Source organism: Cyprinodon variegatus, unplaced genomic scaffold (genome assembly GCF_000732505.1).
Source record: "Cyprinodon variegatus isolate N-32 unplaced genomic scaffold, C_variegatus-1.0 Scaffold914, whole genome shotgun sequence".
Taxonomy (NCBI): domain Eukaryota; kingdom Metazoa; phylum Chordata; class Actinopteri; order Cyprinodontiformes; family Cyprinodontidae; genus Cyprinodon; species Cyprinodon variegatus.
In genome coordinates this window covers 209,122-224,595 of record NW_015151367.1, presented here as the reverse complement: position 1 = coordinate 224,595, position 15,474 = coordinate 209,122, and the positions used below count along the sequence as shown (strand labels likewise).

The following is a 15,474-nucleotide window of genomic DNA, read 5'->3' as shown; positions in this document are numbered from 1 at the left end:
CGGTGCCCCGCCCCCCTCCTGCAGTGTCCGTGAGCCACAGCTCAACTTCAGTTTTTGTTTTATTTTAATAAACTTTTTGAACTTTCCTACTGACTGTCTCTCCTTGAATACTGGGTCCATCTGTCCTCGTTTCATGACAGTCCTAAGACTTTGTCAAAGCCAGGTTGTTTCTTGCAAAGGTTGCAAAGACAGGATGGGAGATTGTCTTCTCGTAGCACAAAAGCACCGTTTTTCTCATCAGCAAGTTCCAACAAACAGAACTCTGAGCTTTTGTTCATGGATTGTCTGAGCTGTTTGTCAATGTTCACTACTAAAAAGATACTTTATAAAATTTTCTGCTTTGTCTTAAATATGTTTCAGGCCATAAAGTTAAACTTACTTTCTCCCTTCTGATTGAATTATAGCTTTATGGAACCATATAGCACCATGACATATTACCACCCCGATGGACCTAAAGCACTTGATACGAAGGACTTTTATGCTTTCCACTTCATAGATCTGTCCGTATCATTTGAGATGGTTGATCATGAGATTTTGTGTCAAAGTGTTTTGGATTAAAGTTCACTCATCAGGCTAAGGGTTGGTTTCTATATTACATAACAGTGTGGTGGTCAAACAACATCTTATATGAATATTTCTAGAGGGGTTCCACAAGGGTCAGTCGTAGATCTGATCCAATATATACAAACTTGGTCATAGTCCTAAAAGTGCAGTTGTGTATCTTTATGCAGATGATTCAGTGATTTATTGTCAGTAGAGAACCTTTGCCCTTCTTTTCAGTCCTCATATACCTCCTTTGACAGCTTTCAGTCTAAACTATTGCAACTTCTATTATTACAGAATCCAAGTAAGACTAAGGGCATTTTATTTCCTACCAAGAACAACGAGCCCTCACTCTTTCCCACTATCACTACCCTTCAATTTTGAGTAGTAGAAAGTTTTAAATATAGTGGCATTACCGTATATGATAATCTCACTTTCAAACCTCATTTAGAGAATCTACTGGAAAAATGTTAAGCTAAAATAAGACTTCTTCATAGAAACAAACATGTTTTTTATATAATGCCAGCAAACCTGTCTCTGCCACCTTTATGAGTATTTGAGACTTTAGAGATATTGTGTATATGAAGGCTTCAACCAGGTCTTTACAGCTGTTGTACACCGTCTAACATGGAGCTATGAGATAGAAAAGCTCCCACTCACCATTGCACCTTATTATCCTTGGTTAAATGCCCCTGTCTACACACTCACATACTCTAACATTGATTCAAATTGATTTACAAATCCATTTTCACTCTTGTTCCCTCATAATTGTCTTGCTACTTTTCACGTAAAAAGCTTTACTGTACCCCAACTATCATCTGCAGGAAAAAAGCATTCTTCTTCTGCCCTTCCACTTGAAACACGCTACAGCAGGACCTGAAGCTTTCAAATTGCATCACTCGTAGGGAGTTCAAAATTTTAATAAATGGATTGTAAAATGTATCTGTAGGCACCTGTACTTATTTTAAGTGAACCCCTGCTAGTGTTGCATGGTACTGATCTTCAAATGTACTTGGTGAAATGTTGGTTTTTATTATTGTTATTTTCCTTTCGTATTATTACTGTTTTTATTTTATTGTTGTTTATACATGTAACTGATCTCTCTTGTGAATGAGAGTGTATTTTCCTGTATAAATACAAGATTAAATAAAAAAAAATAAATGCCCATGTCTGAATGGACAGAAGCACCGGTTACCTTGTGGTCCTGGTCGTCCTCCAAAGCCGGGGTCTCCAATCTCTCCCTTTGGGCCATCAAACCCTGGACGTCCAGGGCTGCCTGGGAAACCTGGCCCACCTTTGGGGCCTGACAAAGAAACATACTAGGCTCTCATTCTTAGCGTTTAGCCAAGGCATAATATGCTTTTGAAAGGAACTTTCAAACAAAACAGGCCGCCATTATTGGTTTTCCAAACACACTCATCTAAATGTTTGTGATATTCTTATTTGAGTGTAAAATAATGTTACCTGGTTGTCCAGGAAAACCAGCAGGACCAGGGTCTCCCTCTTCACCATATATGGTACAAGGTATGCTAGTGCCTGGTAGTGGTCACATTTATGTTAGTATTCACACTATAAAAAAATGTACAACACATTTGGAGCAAACACAGACAATTCTATTAAAGTATGAAGATAAAAACACACTTAAACTGCAGGCGGATCTATATGAAAATCTAAAAGCATTACACTTAAATACTTGTTTGTACAAAAGTCATTGTTTATATATAGATACATCTAGTGATAAAAATGAGATTATGATTGTTAACTGCTAACTAGAATACCCTAGAACAATCAGTCTGAGTCCATATGAACCACTTCTCAGTTTGCATTCCTGATTATTGTCAGTCACTTAAGTCAGGCAAAACTTCATTGGGTTATTACACTTTAACTGTAAGAAGATTGACTCTTATTATGAATGTCGTTAGTAGCAAAATGTTTGTGTTAAAAGTTTGCATAGATAATGAGAAACTGTACAACATTCAGTCTGGTTGTTGTGTCCAAGGATCATAAGCAGTTTTTCTCATGAGCTAGCTCGTATGATTGTCTGTGATTAAAAGTGCTCAGCAGAGGCATAGCGTTAAAAAACAACTGGCAGGTTTCAGCAGCTTTGATTAGAGAAAAAAGATATACAAATGTGACTGTCCAGTGACTGCAACCACCCACTCTTCTTCCAACCCATTTTGCAATTTCCAAACTTGCCTCTTCGTCTTCAAACTATATAGACCCAGAGACCCTTCATTTCTTGGGAAAGTCATACATAGAAGCTATTTTAAAAGAGCATGGATTTGAAAATGTTGATGTTTAAAAAGAATCTCCCAGCACTTTTGGAAGAAATGATGGGTTGCCAAAAATGCGGAAATAGTAATTTGAATCAAACTATAAGGCCAACAGACAAGTTCGATTAATACTACACCCTATCAACAAATTGAAAATCCTTTTGAATCTTTGCTTATGATGTTCATTAACTCATATGGTGAGGTATTACAACAAATTAATGTCTATGATCCAAAACATTGGCAATAACATAAAACAAGACATTTAGGGAAATGAAAAAAAAAATTACTTTTTATCTTTAAGTGTTTTTTTAACAAATGGGCTCTAACCAAATACTGCTAATTGTAGCCCCTGGCGCCTGTTCCTAGATCTTTTTCCTTTACTTTTCTCAGGGTCAACACTGCTCCCAAAAGGGAAGAGTTAAAGTCGTAGGGAAACAGCTGTTCCATTTCCGAATTCTCTCGCATGTTGACAACTTTACTCGAGTGAATAAAGTGAATGTGATTCGCCGTTTATCAAGAGGGTGGGGTTGTTGTGGCGGAAAGTTCGCAAGCACGTTTGATTGTGGCCGATGACTCGGGAGCATCTTGCTAACCAGTTAGCAACTCAGTGCTAGTAGGTTCCTCTGCAACGCTTCCAGTTCTGTAAGCTCTACGCCTGCCAAAGACGCAGACGTACATCCCCGTGAACACTGGGACGGAACTCAATGGGAAAGTAAACGATTCTTATTTATATTTCAACCGTTGTATATATTAGCTGTGACATTTGAATCAAGATGCTATGACCGAAAAAAATTGATTGACAGATGACCATTGATATAGGATTGGCTGAATTTAGGTATACAAGCTAACGTATAACTAACGGGCCTGCATAAAATAGAGAAAAAAACCCCACTAAATTTTCTTTTTTTAAAATAGGAATTTTCTTAATTTTGGAACAATATAGTCTGATAAAGAGTACATTTATACACACGTTTAAGCCAGAATGATTTGACATTTAAATATGATTTCCCTACGACTTTAAATGCAGAGAATAAATTTCATTGCTTTGTACTTGTGACAATTGGTTGCTTGTTGCTCAGGCATAGAAAAGCATGCGCGGCTGCTTGGATGTTGGCGCGCTTTGCAGCCGCTGCTCTCCGCTACCTGTTTTAAAGATATTTTTAACGTTTTTACGGATCATTGGGTCATGTATTTACATTCAAGTGAGAGCAAGAGCACTTGTCTTCGCTTCGATCGACAATTGTAATGTAAATAAAGTTGAATTGTAATTCTATTCTATTCTAAATGCACTATTCTAGATAGGAAGGGAACTCTGGACTGCTGGGAAGAATCCAGACAGACTTCAGCCTTTCCTATGTCACTGAATGAGACAAAAGCACATGGATGATGCTAGTCAGAATGGAACTACAGCCTCCCAAAAAAGAACTAAAAAAGACGCAAGTTGCGAAAATATACCAATGGTTAAAGCTCTTTATTATAAAACGAGACAAATCTGTTTAGTTAAATATTTAGTATATCTCTTACTACGATGTCTATACAGTTAATCTGTCCAATTTACAATATCGGAACTGTTTATATTTGCGTAAGAAAAACCCTTCCCCCTCTATGTTTCGTCTATGTTTTTTTCTTGGTTCCTTCATAAAACCACCAGTTTCTCTGCTACATACACTGTCCCCAGTTTGTTAACCCAACTGGTGGTTGAGGAAGTTAGTTACCCACCCGTTCCCTCTCCGGCGTCATTAACCCCTCCACAGCTGTTTTCACCTGGACAGATACACATGCACAAGGAAGTTGAGACAGGTAGAGGGGTGGGAGATAGAGAGAATCAGGGGAAAGATATTTTTTTTATTATACAAAGAGGGGGATAAAAGACAGAGTATAAAGAGCCAGGGCATTTTCATGCACCAGTAAAGCAATCAATGTTTTCCATTAAACATTTATAGGCAAATTAGCAATCAGTTTAAGTCAATTAAGGCAGAAGCATACTGGAATGCTTGGTTGAGTTAAAAACAGACTATTATCATCATCTGCTGAGGAAAGAGAAGGAGGTGGTGCCTGGCAGTGACCGAACACTGCATCTGCCCTTTGATTCCCTCGTTCTCCCTCAGGTCCTGAGAGTGATAATAACAGCGATAATTAAAGCAAAAATCAATCCATGTCAGCGTAAGCTTTTTGAGATGAGAGCACACATTCATACGGCACATGAAGCCCGGTGTTCTATCAGTTCAGCATACCCATAGGGAATACCCATTCATCCCTTTAGTTTATTTAGTTTATCTCTGTGTATCCCTTTAGTTTTGTACAAAAGATATCCTTTAAACTACCTCAATGGGTGTGTATCCCTTTAGCCATGTAATTTAAGGTCAGATCTCCATATGCTTAAAAAAATTAAATTAAAATAAAAAATTGAATTGTTTTTGTACATAACTAAAGGAATACACGCCCATTAAGGTAGTTTAAAGTATATTTTCGTACAAAACTAAAGGGATAAATGGGACTAGCATATGCATATGCAAATCTGAAGTCTTGCGCATGCGTATTGACTATGGGTATGCTGGTCTGACAGAACACCGGCAGCAACTGATTTCTTGTGTTGTTTAGTCCCAGAGGGGTAGAACTGAATATTACCGATAACTAGTTTCTAATTCCACAAACTTGAATTGATATAAGGCATTCAGGGACTCACAAAAATATTTTGCATGTTTAAATATTTCATACTTTTTTAAATATTTTTTATAATTATAAACACCTTACTAAACTGAGATTTTATGTGACAACACAAACATTTGCATAATTGTAAAGAGACAAAAGAGTTAAATGCATAAGAGAATTTGTATTTCCAGTTGTACTTTTTTTACTCTGTTACCCCTAAATGAATTCCAGTTAAACTAATCCAGCTTCAGATTAGGGTTTCTTAACCCTGATCCCACTGGCCTAAATGTTTTAGGTGTTTCTTTGCCTCCAGACACCTGACCTAAATGAAAAGATGATCAACAGGCCTTTGCAACTTTTAACGGTTGCTGAGGAGGTAAAGGAATCATTTGAATCAGGTGTGCTTTAGTAGAGACACATCTGAAACAAGAAGGACAGTTGGCCCTGAGGACCGGGTTTATGATGTCTATAGAAGACATCTGAAAAAATAAAGTCCTCTCCTGCGTATTTTAATCTAAGTAAATACAGCTGTACCCTATTAGGTTTTATGGAGTATTTTATAAAAATAATCGGAATCATGATGTTCAAGGCAGAAAAACAAATATGCAAGGGAGTTGCGTAGATTTTTTTAAAGCAGGATTAAGTTATAAAACAAAATCCCAAGATTGAAGGACCTTTTAAGCCCTGTTCCATCATATGATGATGTAGAGTATAGTACCTCCCCAAATTTTACAGCTATGACAGGACAATATGTTAGAGGTCCTTGAAGGACGTTTACAGACCTTACCTAATCTAAATTATCTGACCTTGGATGAAAAAAAAACAATGTAAGCAGTGGTCTGAACAGACTTTTTTAAGGGCAGTGGGGAAAAAACAAAAGAGGGCACATATAGCTTGTCCTCACCACTGTAAAGGGCACTTTATCATGCACTTTCGATCCCGAGAGGGCAATCTAACATTGGCTCCCAAGGGAGCATTTTAGCATGCGTTTTCGCTCCCAAGTGGGCAAATGAAAATGTGTTATGTCTTCCGAGAGGGCACTTGAACATGTGTCTAAGCTCCCAAAACTGCACTTTAGCATGCATCTTGGCTCCCAAGGGGGCACTAGAATGTGTGTTTTGGCTTCCAAGAGGGCAGTTTAACACACATGCTGGCTCACTAAAGAACTTTAGCATACATTTTTTAACAACTGGATCACAAGGCGGAGAAACCCCCCCCCCCCGTACATCACCGATTTCAGTGTCAACTACTGCTGCAAAGGACTTGCAGCTGTAATTGTATCTAGATTACCTGTGCACAGTTTTCAGATTCTTTAATGTAAAAATGCATCTTTATGTCTCTCTTGACAATTATGCAATTGTCTTTGGTGAGTCACGCCCAAAAGGGACTTAAGATAAGTAAAAGTGAATTGCTTTAGTTCTTAATGCTACAATTTCAGACTTTTTGAAAGACTGTGTAAGAATGACCAGGAAAACAAAATATTCACTAAGTCAGCCATGCACCTCGTATCAATTAGAAAGAAATAATACCATGTTCTTATTCTCTGAGACTAAAGAAGCACAACAGTTTATGTCAGTAATTACAGTATCATTATTATCGTCATTCATTCCTCTAAAGAAGCATGTGGATTATTGACCTATGAATAAAAGCATATTGGTAAAGCATATGACAGCATTCCAAGGCACAAAGGGCAGGGAGCTGATCAGTAAAGGAAATCCTGACAGAGTCTCAACTCTCCTAAAGTCTTGGAGTGTTTCAAACCTAGATCAATAAGGTCTATATAATATCTGTCCCTTTAAAATATCAGCTGATTTTTAAGTTTGTTACAAAGATACAAACAAAGCTGACAGTGTGTGATTCTGATTGCTATCCTGTGGGAAGAACATGACAGAGATTCAAATTGTTCCCAATCTGTCATAGTCTCAGCCAGATGTTTGTCCCTGTCACCACTTACCTTTTTCACCAGGTAAACCTGGAAGTCCTGGAAACCCTGGTATGCCCGGCTCTCCAGGTTCGCCTCGGATGCCAGGTGCTCCATTGTAGCCACGGCCAGGATCCCCAGGGGCACCGGGGCGGCCTTTGGGTCCAGCAAAGCCAGGGAAACCTTTCTCTCCTATTGTGCCGTAACCACCATCCCCCTTAAGGAAAGCGCGAAAAAAAAGAGGAAAGAAAGTTAAGAAAATGAAAAGAAAATCAGCTTAAAAATCATAAGATTTCAATTTTATTCAAGAGGAGCCAGTTGAAGGCCTGGACGCCTCCCTGGTGAGGTGTTCCAGGCACGTCCCACCAGGAGGAGACCCAGAGGGAGACCCAAGACACGCTGAAGGGACTATGTTTCTTGGCTAGCCTTGAGATTCCCCTGGAGGAGCTGGCACAAGTAGTTTGGGAGAGGGACATCTGTGGCTTCTTACTGAGGCTGCAACCCCCAAGACCCTACCCCGAATAAGCGGAAGAAGGTGGATGGAAACATTTTTTTTTTAAAGAATTGTAAACACTTACTGGGGGTCCTGGGGGTCCAGGGAAGCCAGGTCGTCCATCTCTGCCAGGTTTTCCTGTTTCACCTGTAGGTCCTCTAAGTCCAGGAGAGCCTTGTTCTCCCTTTACACCAAAACCACCGTAGTATGGCTCTCCTTTCTCTCCTTTACGCCCAAAAAATCCCCTTTCACCTGGACGACCCTGTAAAAGAAACAGGTATCCGGTAAACCTAAGAAACTTACATCCAACCATTTTAAGCAGCACGTATTTCCAGTTTGAACATGACATATTGTGTCTTAAAGGATAGCTTCTAAAATATTACTTACAGTAGGTCCTTCACGTCCGTTGAAACCGGGAGAGCCCGGGTCACCAGGCGCACCTTTACGTCCTGGAAAGCCAGGACTCCCAACGGGTCCTTGAGGTCCAGGTAACCCAGGTTGACCTCTGTCCTCTCCTTGACATTCACAATTACCAGGATCACCTAATTGAGAAACAAGAAAGCTAAATTAATCTATATGACTTGATTATGGCTCTGACACAAACTGCAACTTGAGGAAGCCCCTCCCTCTAAAAGCACAAAGGAAACAAATTGTTAGAACAGAATAAAGTTTCCATCAGTTTCACTGTAAATTGCTTTAAATATTTGAAATTAACCCTCGCAAGCTTAACTTTGTCACTGAACTCAAAAGGGCTGCCCTTTATAAGAAGCGCCCTGGGCAATGAGCCACATGGCCCATATTACAACCCCCCTTTGAATCTAGTTGATTAAAAAAAGGGGAGGGTTTATATAAGTCAAGTCAAGCTGAAAAAAAAAAATGAATATCTGGGGTTGAGTCAAGGTTGGTTCATTGGAGTACAAAGAAAAAATCTTTATAATAAAGCAAGTATTTTGGAATATTGGAGGATGATAAGATAAAAAGAAGATAAAAAGCAACTAAAGTAGGAAACTTTTAAATTGCAGACCTACTTTGTGAATCAAACTTCAAGCAGCTATTCTGCTATTTTGAAAAATACAATTATTACAGGAAAATGATATGCTGGAATTTGAGAAATGATAATTTTCCATGAATACAGTTTTTATGCGTACCTCTAAAGCCTTTAGATCCCTTGACTCCCGGGAATCCTATTTGGCCAGGTGGTCCTGGTATTCCAGGGGGACCTTGGGGTCTGGGGGAGGGAACTGTAAAAAAACACAACAAACACAGATGCTTACTTAGACAAGAAAAGGTATTTCAGTTTGTTCAACAATTTCATAAATTAATATCTGTTCCTTTGTTGACATTAGAACTGTGTGACTGATATGAAAGAAAATAATGGGACAGTAGATGACAATGAACTTTTGTTCTTGGGGAAACATTTTTCCCCAAGAAACATGCAATAACATAAAAAACAACAACAATCAGGCAGTGCAAGTGAAGCAGAGTGTCACAGAGCAAAATCAGCGTTAGTCGGCTCTGCTCTTACATCAGGTTTCGAGCTGCTGGTGCAATGTGAAAGGCTTCTGTTTAAAGCAATGACATTTTCACGTCATATAAAACTTAAAGCAACCTCCATAATATTTATTGCCCATGGTAACAATGTGCAAAAATCCTTTTTTTTCTTCTTTTCTGTGATAAACTCATGATACTTCCTTTATGTTTACCATCCATCTCATATGTCACAAAAAAAATGAACCTGGGTGCTTAATGGTTCTCACGATGACAGCTGAGTTAAACTTTACAATTCTTGCTCAAACTGCAGGATTGGACGGATTCTTTTCTGGAAGACAAATCTCTGTCGCTGGAATAGTGAAACTGCATGCTTTCATGTCTTTCCCATTTTGCAACAAATACAGACTGGCCTCTGTTTTATATCTCATTAAATCCAACTGAAAACCAAAGTCACAGATAACAAATTAACATTTTGACTAACCTAAACGAGTGAAGTTCAAAATGCAAAAAAAATGCTATTAGGTGTAATGCTTTCAGGTTTAAATGTGAGATCCTGTTTTAAGGCAGCAAAATCTGAATTAATTAATGGTGTTTTTACACGTCTTTACCAGGGGTTGCTATAAATGAGGAGGGCGCAGTAAAACACCAATGCATTTGGCAAGTACATATTCAGTGGTTTTACATAGATTTTAACAGTTGGGAACTGCTTGACAAGTACCATAGTATATGCTGGGAAACACTCAGATGATATAAGTGATCAAGTCTGCAGGAATATTATTTAGGTGAGGAGCTACTGTCAAAATAGCTAAGAAAAGAAGCAATTGCAGTGCCTCTTTTAGAGCACAATGACCTAAAGCAGCTCCCGTACCCTTAACCCTTTATGTAAAACCAGTGATATATGTTAACAGCAGGTGACACCTTGCGGCCAGAGATGAGAAAAGCAGCTTGGATTAGAGTGATACTCCTATCCAAGTCTGAAGCTTGTAGCAGCCTGCTTCTCTTTTTACTGCCATTCCCTGCAAAGAGTAAAAAGTGCAAAAAAATAAATAAAAACAGTGAAAAAAAACGGCCACCAAAAAACCCCAGCATTTTAGCAGTGGAGTATTGAAAGATGAAAGATGCTTTGATTCTTTGTTTGAGGGTCTGAATGGCGCCCCATTTAGTGTACCTGAGGAACTAACCTGCGGTTGGGACTGGAGGACGTATGTCACAGGGATCCGGGTTTGGGCCTTGGACAACAGCAAATTCAGACAGCTGTTATGGTTTAAACTTGCACTCTTTCTTACCTTGTATTCTTAGCCATGTGGTCCGCAAAGAAAAACAATTATATAAAAGGTGAAGCAGCAACTAATTTCACACCGGTTTCAGCTGTGGAACAAGGCTTGAATCAGACCCTTACAACCACAAACAATGAAAACAACTAGAGACGCTGGTAGCTGGGTTCATCTTCATGGCATCCTGGAAAGGGAAGGATCAACAACGTTTTCTAACATTGCTCTATGAAAGAGTACCTGGGTTGATTTGTCCAGGAGGACCAGGAGGTCCAGGGCGTCCAGGACGTCCAGGGAGACCTTGGAAACCCTCAGGGCCGTATTTAGGTACGCCTGGGTCACCCTTTTCTCCTTTTTGGCCTTCGTTACCAGGAAAACCAGGAGATCCTGGAGGACCTGCAAGCAGAAATGCCATTTCTGTTTACCAAATAATACTTACTTCATCTACAAATTCTTGGAAAAGTATTTATACCCTTTGAACATTTTCACATTAACCAAAGATACAATACATTTGCCAGGGTTCTGCCCTCTATTTTGGTTTATTTTTGTTTTCTTTGTATCGTGCGTTATTTTGGATGTTGTCTGGTAGTGTTGTGTTGTGTTTCCTTTCCCCTTGGCTCCCTTCTAGTTAGTTCTATTCCCACCTGCTCCATATGAGCTCATTAGCCCATCCTTTGTTCTGTTTCCCATATATACACCACCTCTGCAGTTCCTCATTGCTGGTTACTTGTTTTTGTTGCTTCATTACTTGCTCCCCATGTGTTGTTTCTCCCTGGCGTCTTCTGATTTTTTGGTTTCTTATTTTTTTTCTTGGATTCTTGCCTCTGTTGCCCACGGAACCATATTCAATCTGCAAACCCATCTCTGCCTCCTCATCTCTGCATTTGGGTCCTCATTTGGGTGCTCCACCAAAACATTCTAGTAAGAACTGAGAGCATTATTTACAGTTTCTCTGCAAATAAATATGATATACATTTTGGTGTGTTTGTATTCTGTCACTTTTGCTCTAAGCCCTGTGATTCCACCTTTCTGTAATTAAAATGTAAGTATGAAGACAGCTGTTCTGTTATGGTTTCAGAGAGTTTTTGGAGAAAAACAGATCAAAATGAGGACCTAGGAGTGGAAAAGACAGGAGAGATTTGTTGTGAAGTTTACAGATCCTACATTTTTGTCCCATAAACATTCATATTTTCCCAGACTCAACCATCCATTCACCTTAAAATGTAAAACTTCAATGCTTGCTATGCATTAAAAAAAGTACAATAGACATGTTTTAAATACATAGCCTGAAAAAACCCAAAAATTGCAAGAAAAGATAATACATATAAAAATGTTTTACCCAAATTTCAACATTTATGTTGCTTTACTACATAAAAAAATCCCCATTTACTTATTTTTTTTTAGATAATTCTAACACAAACCTATTGAAATAAACCTTATATGATGCATATTCATTAGTTTACCATAAATTATTTACTAAAATACATAATTTTCAGGTTTATGTATTTAGAAACAATAAAGTATACTTACTCAGAATGAATACTAATGAGTGTATCTATTTTAAATACATAACGTTTTTTTCCTGAATAGTATAAAAATCCGGTAACCTATATGCATTTCAAAAAATAACGTCTAAATACCGTAGATACACTCATTAGTATTAATTTTGTGTAAGTAAACCTTAAGAATTCTAAATACATAAACCTGATGATTACATATTTAACACAAATATGCTTTATTATAAAAATGAATATGCATATTTTTATTCAAAAGATTTGTGTTCAAATTATCTACAGAATCAATCGGAATTTGTTACGTAAAAAAATAAGAAAAATCATAAAATTTTGGTGATTTATTGTATTTTTGTGTGTATAGGAATCAAAAGGACACAATGAAGGGGAAAAGGAAATAAGATTAAACAACAAGGATAAACAAAACCAGATGGGATGTAAGTCATAAGAGAGGACAGTAAAACAGGAAAGAAAGTTAGGATTCAAAGATGGGAGGGAAGAAAGGAAGAAGATAGTGCAGGGCAGTGGTAAGGAAAGAAGGACGAACGCAATACAATAAAAAAACAAGTAACACAGGACGATAGATGGAATCATAAGAGCAAAAAACCTACAATGGACAAAAGAAAGGATAAGTAACAAAAGAGGAAGTATTACTGGATTGCCCTAGAATAAACTAGATTTATCATTGTAATTCAGTTTGAATTCCACCGTTTCTCAATATGCATACTCAAAAATACAACAAGACATAAACAAGACAAACAAGACATTAAAAGATATGTTACAATTAATCCCCTTCCTCACTGATTAAGATAAATCAGCAAAGATTTTTGTCTCCAGCTGTGTACAGCTGGTGCAGACATAGCCCAAAAGCTGCCACCAGAGTGAAAAAAGGCATAACTGACCTTTCATCATAACATGGTACATTGGGTTGATTGAGGAATTGATATTTTGTATTCAACATGGTCTGAATATGTTCAAATGTCTATGCAATGCAGTCTATCTGGAGAGTGAATGGATGTCCTATAATCATTTGACCGAAAAAATTCTCCACAAGTCTGCCATCATTACCAATGCGAAAAGGGCCTGGAGGGCCTGGAGGTCCAACCGATCCTTGAAACCCCTGGTCGCCTCGGACACCTGGGCGACCGGGAAAACCCGGATCACCCGGAGATCCTGCAGTGAATAACAAATGACATGACCATCTGAAACACTTGCACGACTTTAAATCCAGGCTATACGAGTAGAGTAACTGTGTATGAGTTACCTTGAACATAAGGTCCAAAACCATTGTTAAAAATTGCAGGTCCCGGGAGTCCGACTTCACCTCTTTCTCCCTGTGGGATGTTCACAAAGGTAAAAAACAAAACAGAGAACAAAATCTCCTTCAATGGATTTTCTTTTTAAATATGAGTGTGATAGATTTTATTTTCATGCTTTATGCGCTACATTTTCTGGTAGTTAGATGCATATTGACTCTGAATGGCTCTTGATGATATAAATATGGTAGAGCTGTGGCTTCTTGCTTAACTGATCTCTGTATTCAACCTCACACTAATCTTCCTCCTGGTTATACCTTTGCTTGTTATATTTCACATTTTAATACTATTTGTGATTTCTTTTTTTAGACTGTGAAAGTGGTGATATTAACCCCTTGAAATCCATTGTTGGTCCCTAACAGTATATATTACTATATTCCATTTCCAATTCAGTTTATTTATATAGCGCCAATTCACAACACATGTCATCTCAATGCACTTTACAGTTCACCAGATCATACAGTCAAATTGATTCTAGGTTTTCTATCTAAGGAAAACCAGTTGATTGCATCGACTCATTGACTCGAAGGCAATCCCTCACATTAAGCATGATTGTAGCGACAGTGGAGAGGAAAAAGTCCCTTTTAACAGGAAGAAACCTCCAGCAGAACCAGGCTCAGTGTGAGCAGCCATGTGCCGAGGCTGACTAGGGTTCATATATACACACACAGAGCCACCACTGACTGATAGAAGTACCGGTAAGAAAATTGTAGAATAAGCGCCACTGGGCCCCCTATAGCCCCTATAGAAAGCAAGGTGGATAAAATGCGTTGCCTTTAACAAGAACATTGCACCAAGACTTTACAATATCTCAAAACCATCACTTTGCTTTTCTGAGTGAGGAGTCAACCGTAACCCGAAGAAGCAGAGTAGCCTCAGACTATTAACTTTTCTTTGTCAATTACTTTTTCCCGTAGTCTTGGTGCAGATAACATTTTCCTAATCAATAAAATCATAGATATAAAATTGATTTACAGATTCCCTTTGTATTATAATTTTGCTTTATTAAAAAAGAAATAGGGTACTTTGTCCCATCATTATATTCAGTAAAATTTATTTTATCTATCCCCTGTGTTTACTAGGATGTATATAACACAATAACACTTTTTTATGATATATACTATACAGGTTTTACCTTGATTCCTGGAAATCCGTTTTGTCCTGGGAAACCTGGATCTCCCGGTAATCCCTTAAAATAAAGAAGATACCTTTAATGAAACGTCCTCTTTTCCCTTTATTTGGGAATCAACTATTGAGCATCAACTTTGCGGTATGAATTTGAAATATGACATTTTTTTTTAGATACCATACATTTTAATAATGGGTATTTATTCTTTGTGTAAAATATTTCTATAAGAATGGGTAATTTAAAAAAATAGTTTCAATTTCCTTTCGATATCTAAATTTATAATTTATCATTAAAAACAAGAATATTTGCAATAAATTTGTGGGAGAGTACAAATTTATAAAGACTCATTAAAGTTTAAGAAAACATACGTCTTGTCCAGGAGCACCAGGAGGTCCAGTAAACCCCGAAGGACCCTGTTTAAAATAGGGACAACATCAACCACAGGATAAAGGCAAAATAAAAGATTAGATGCATTTAAAGTGGACAAAACTAAAGAAAGAAAAAATAAATTTGTTCAGCACGTAGCCTTACTCTTGGTCCTGGGTATCCAGGAATGCCTTTTTCCCCATATTCACCTGGATAACCAAAAGGTCCCTGCAATTAAATAAGAGAAACAAGTTAAAATGTATCTTAAGGGAAAATATTTCTTAAAGTGCTTACAAAGGTATGGTTTGCTCATGTTTAACTGATGTTTGTTGATATAAAATTCCTTCTGAATGGGGGTAGAGTGTCATGGTTTCGGTGCTGTTAAAGTTTTCTTTTTGAATTTTCATTGGTTTTATTTCCATTTGGTGTTATAGTTGCTTTTGAGTTCTTATATATTTCTTGTTTGCTCTCTGTTGCCTTCTTGTGTCCGTATCCTTCTCCTAGCTCC

At 37.9% G+C, this 15,474-nt stretch overlaps 1 protein-coding gene across 4 annotated transcripts in view; it reads right to left on the bottom strand.

The window, feature by feature from the left end:
* Window positions 1-15,474, bottom strand: part of col4a6 (collagen, type IV, alpha 6) — a 155,515-nt gene that overhangs the window by 22,620 nt on the left and 117,421 nt on the right. For 2 of the 4 annotated variants that reach the window (XM_015398144.1, XM_015398145.1), the window contains exons 15-28: window positions 15,132-15,194; window positions 14,969-15,013; window positions 14,607-14,660; window positions 13,420-13,489; window positions 13,224-13,328; window positions 10,885-11,040; window positions 10,555-10,602; window positions 9,031-9,123; window positions 8,270-8,424; window positions 7,968-8,144; window positions 7,423-7,606; window positions 4,536-4,580; window positions 2,008-2,079; window positions 1,739-1,846 (exon numbers count right to left, since the gene is read on the bottom strand). In XM_015398144.1, the coding sequence (XP_015253630.1) occupies window positions 1,739-1,846; window positions 2,008-2,079; window positions 4,536-4,580; window positions 7,423-7,606; window positions 7,968-8,144; window positions 8,270-8,424; window positions 9,031-9,123; window positions 10,555-10,602; window positions 10,885-11,040; window positions 13,224-13,328; window positions 13,420-13,489; window positions 14,607-14,660; window positions 14,969-15,013; window positions 15,132-15,194 (1,375 nt within the window). The remainder of the gene's footprint in view (window positions 1-1,738; window positions 1,847-2,007; window positions 2,080-4,535; window positions 4,581-7,422; window positions 7,607-7,967; window positions 8,145-8,269; window positions 8,425-9,030; window positions 9,124-10,554; window positions 10,603-10,884; window positions 11,041-13,223; window positions 13,329-13,419; window positions 13,490-14,606; window positions 14,661-14,968; window positions 15,014-15,131; window positions 15,195-15,474) is intronic. The other 2 variants (XM_015398146.1, XM_015398147.1) reach the window with 2 other exon arrangements.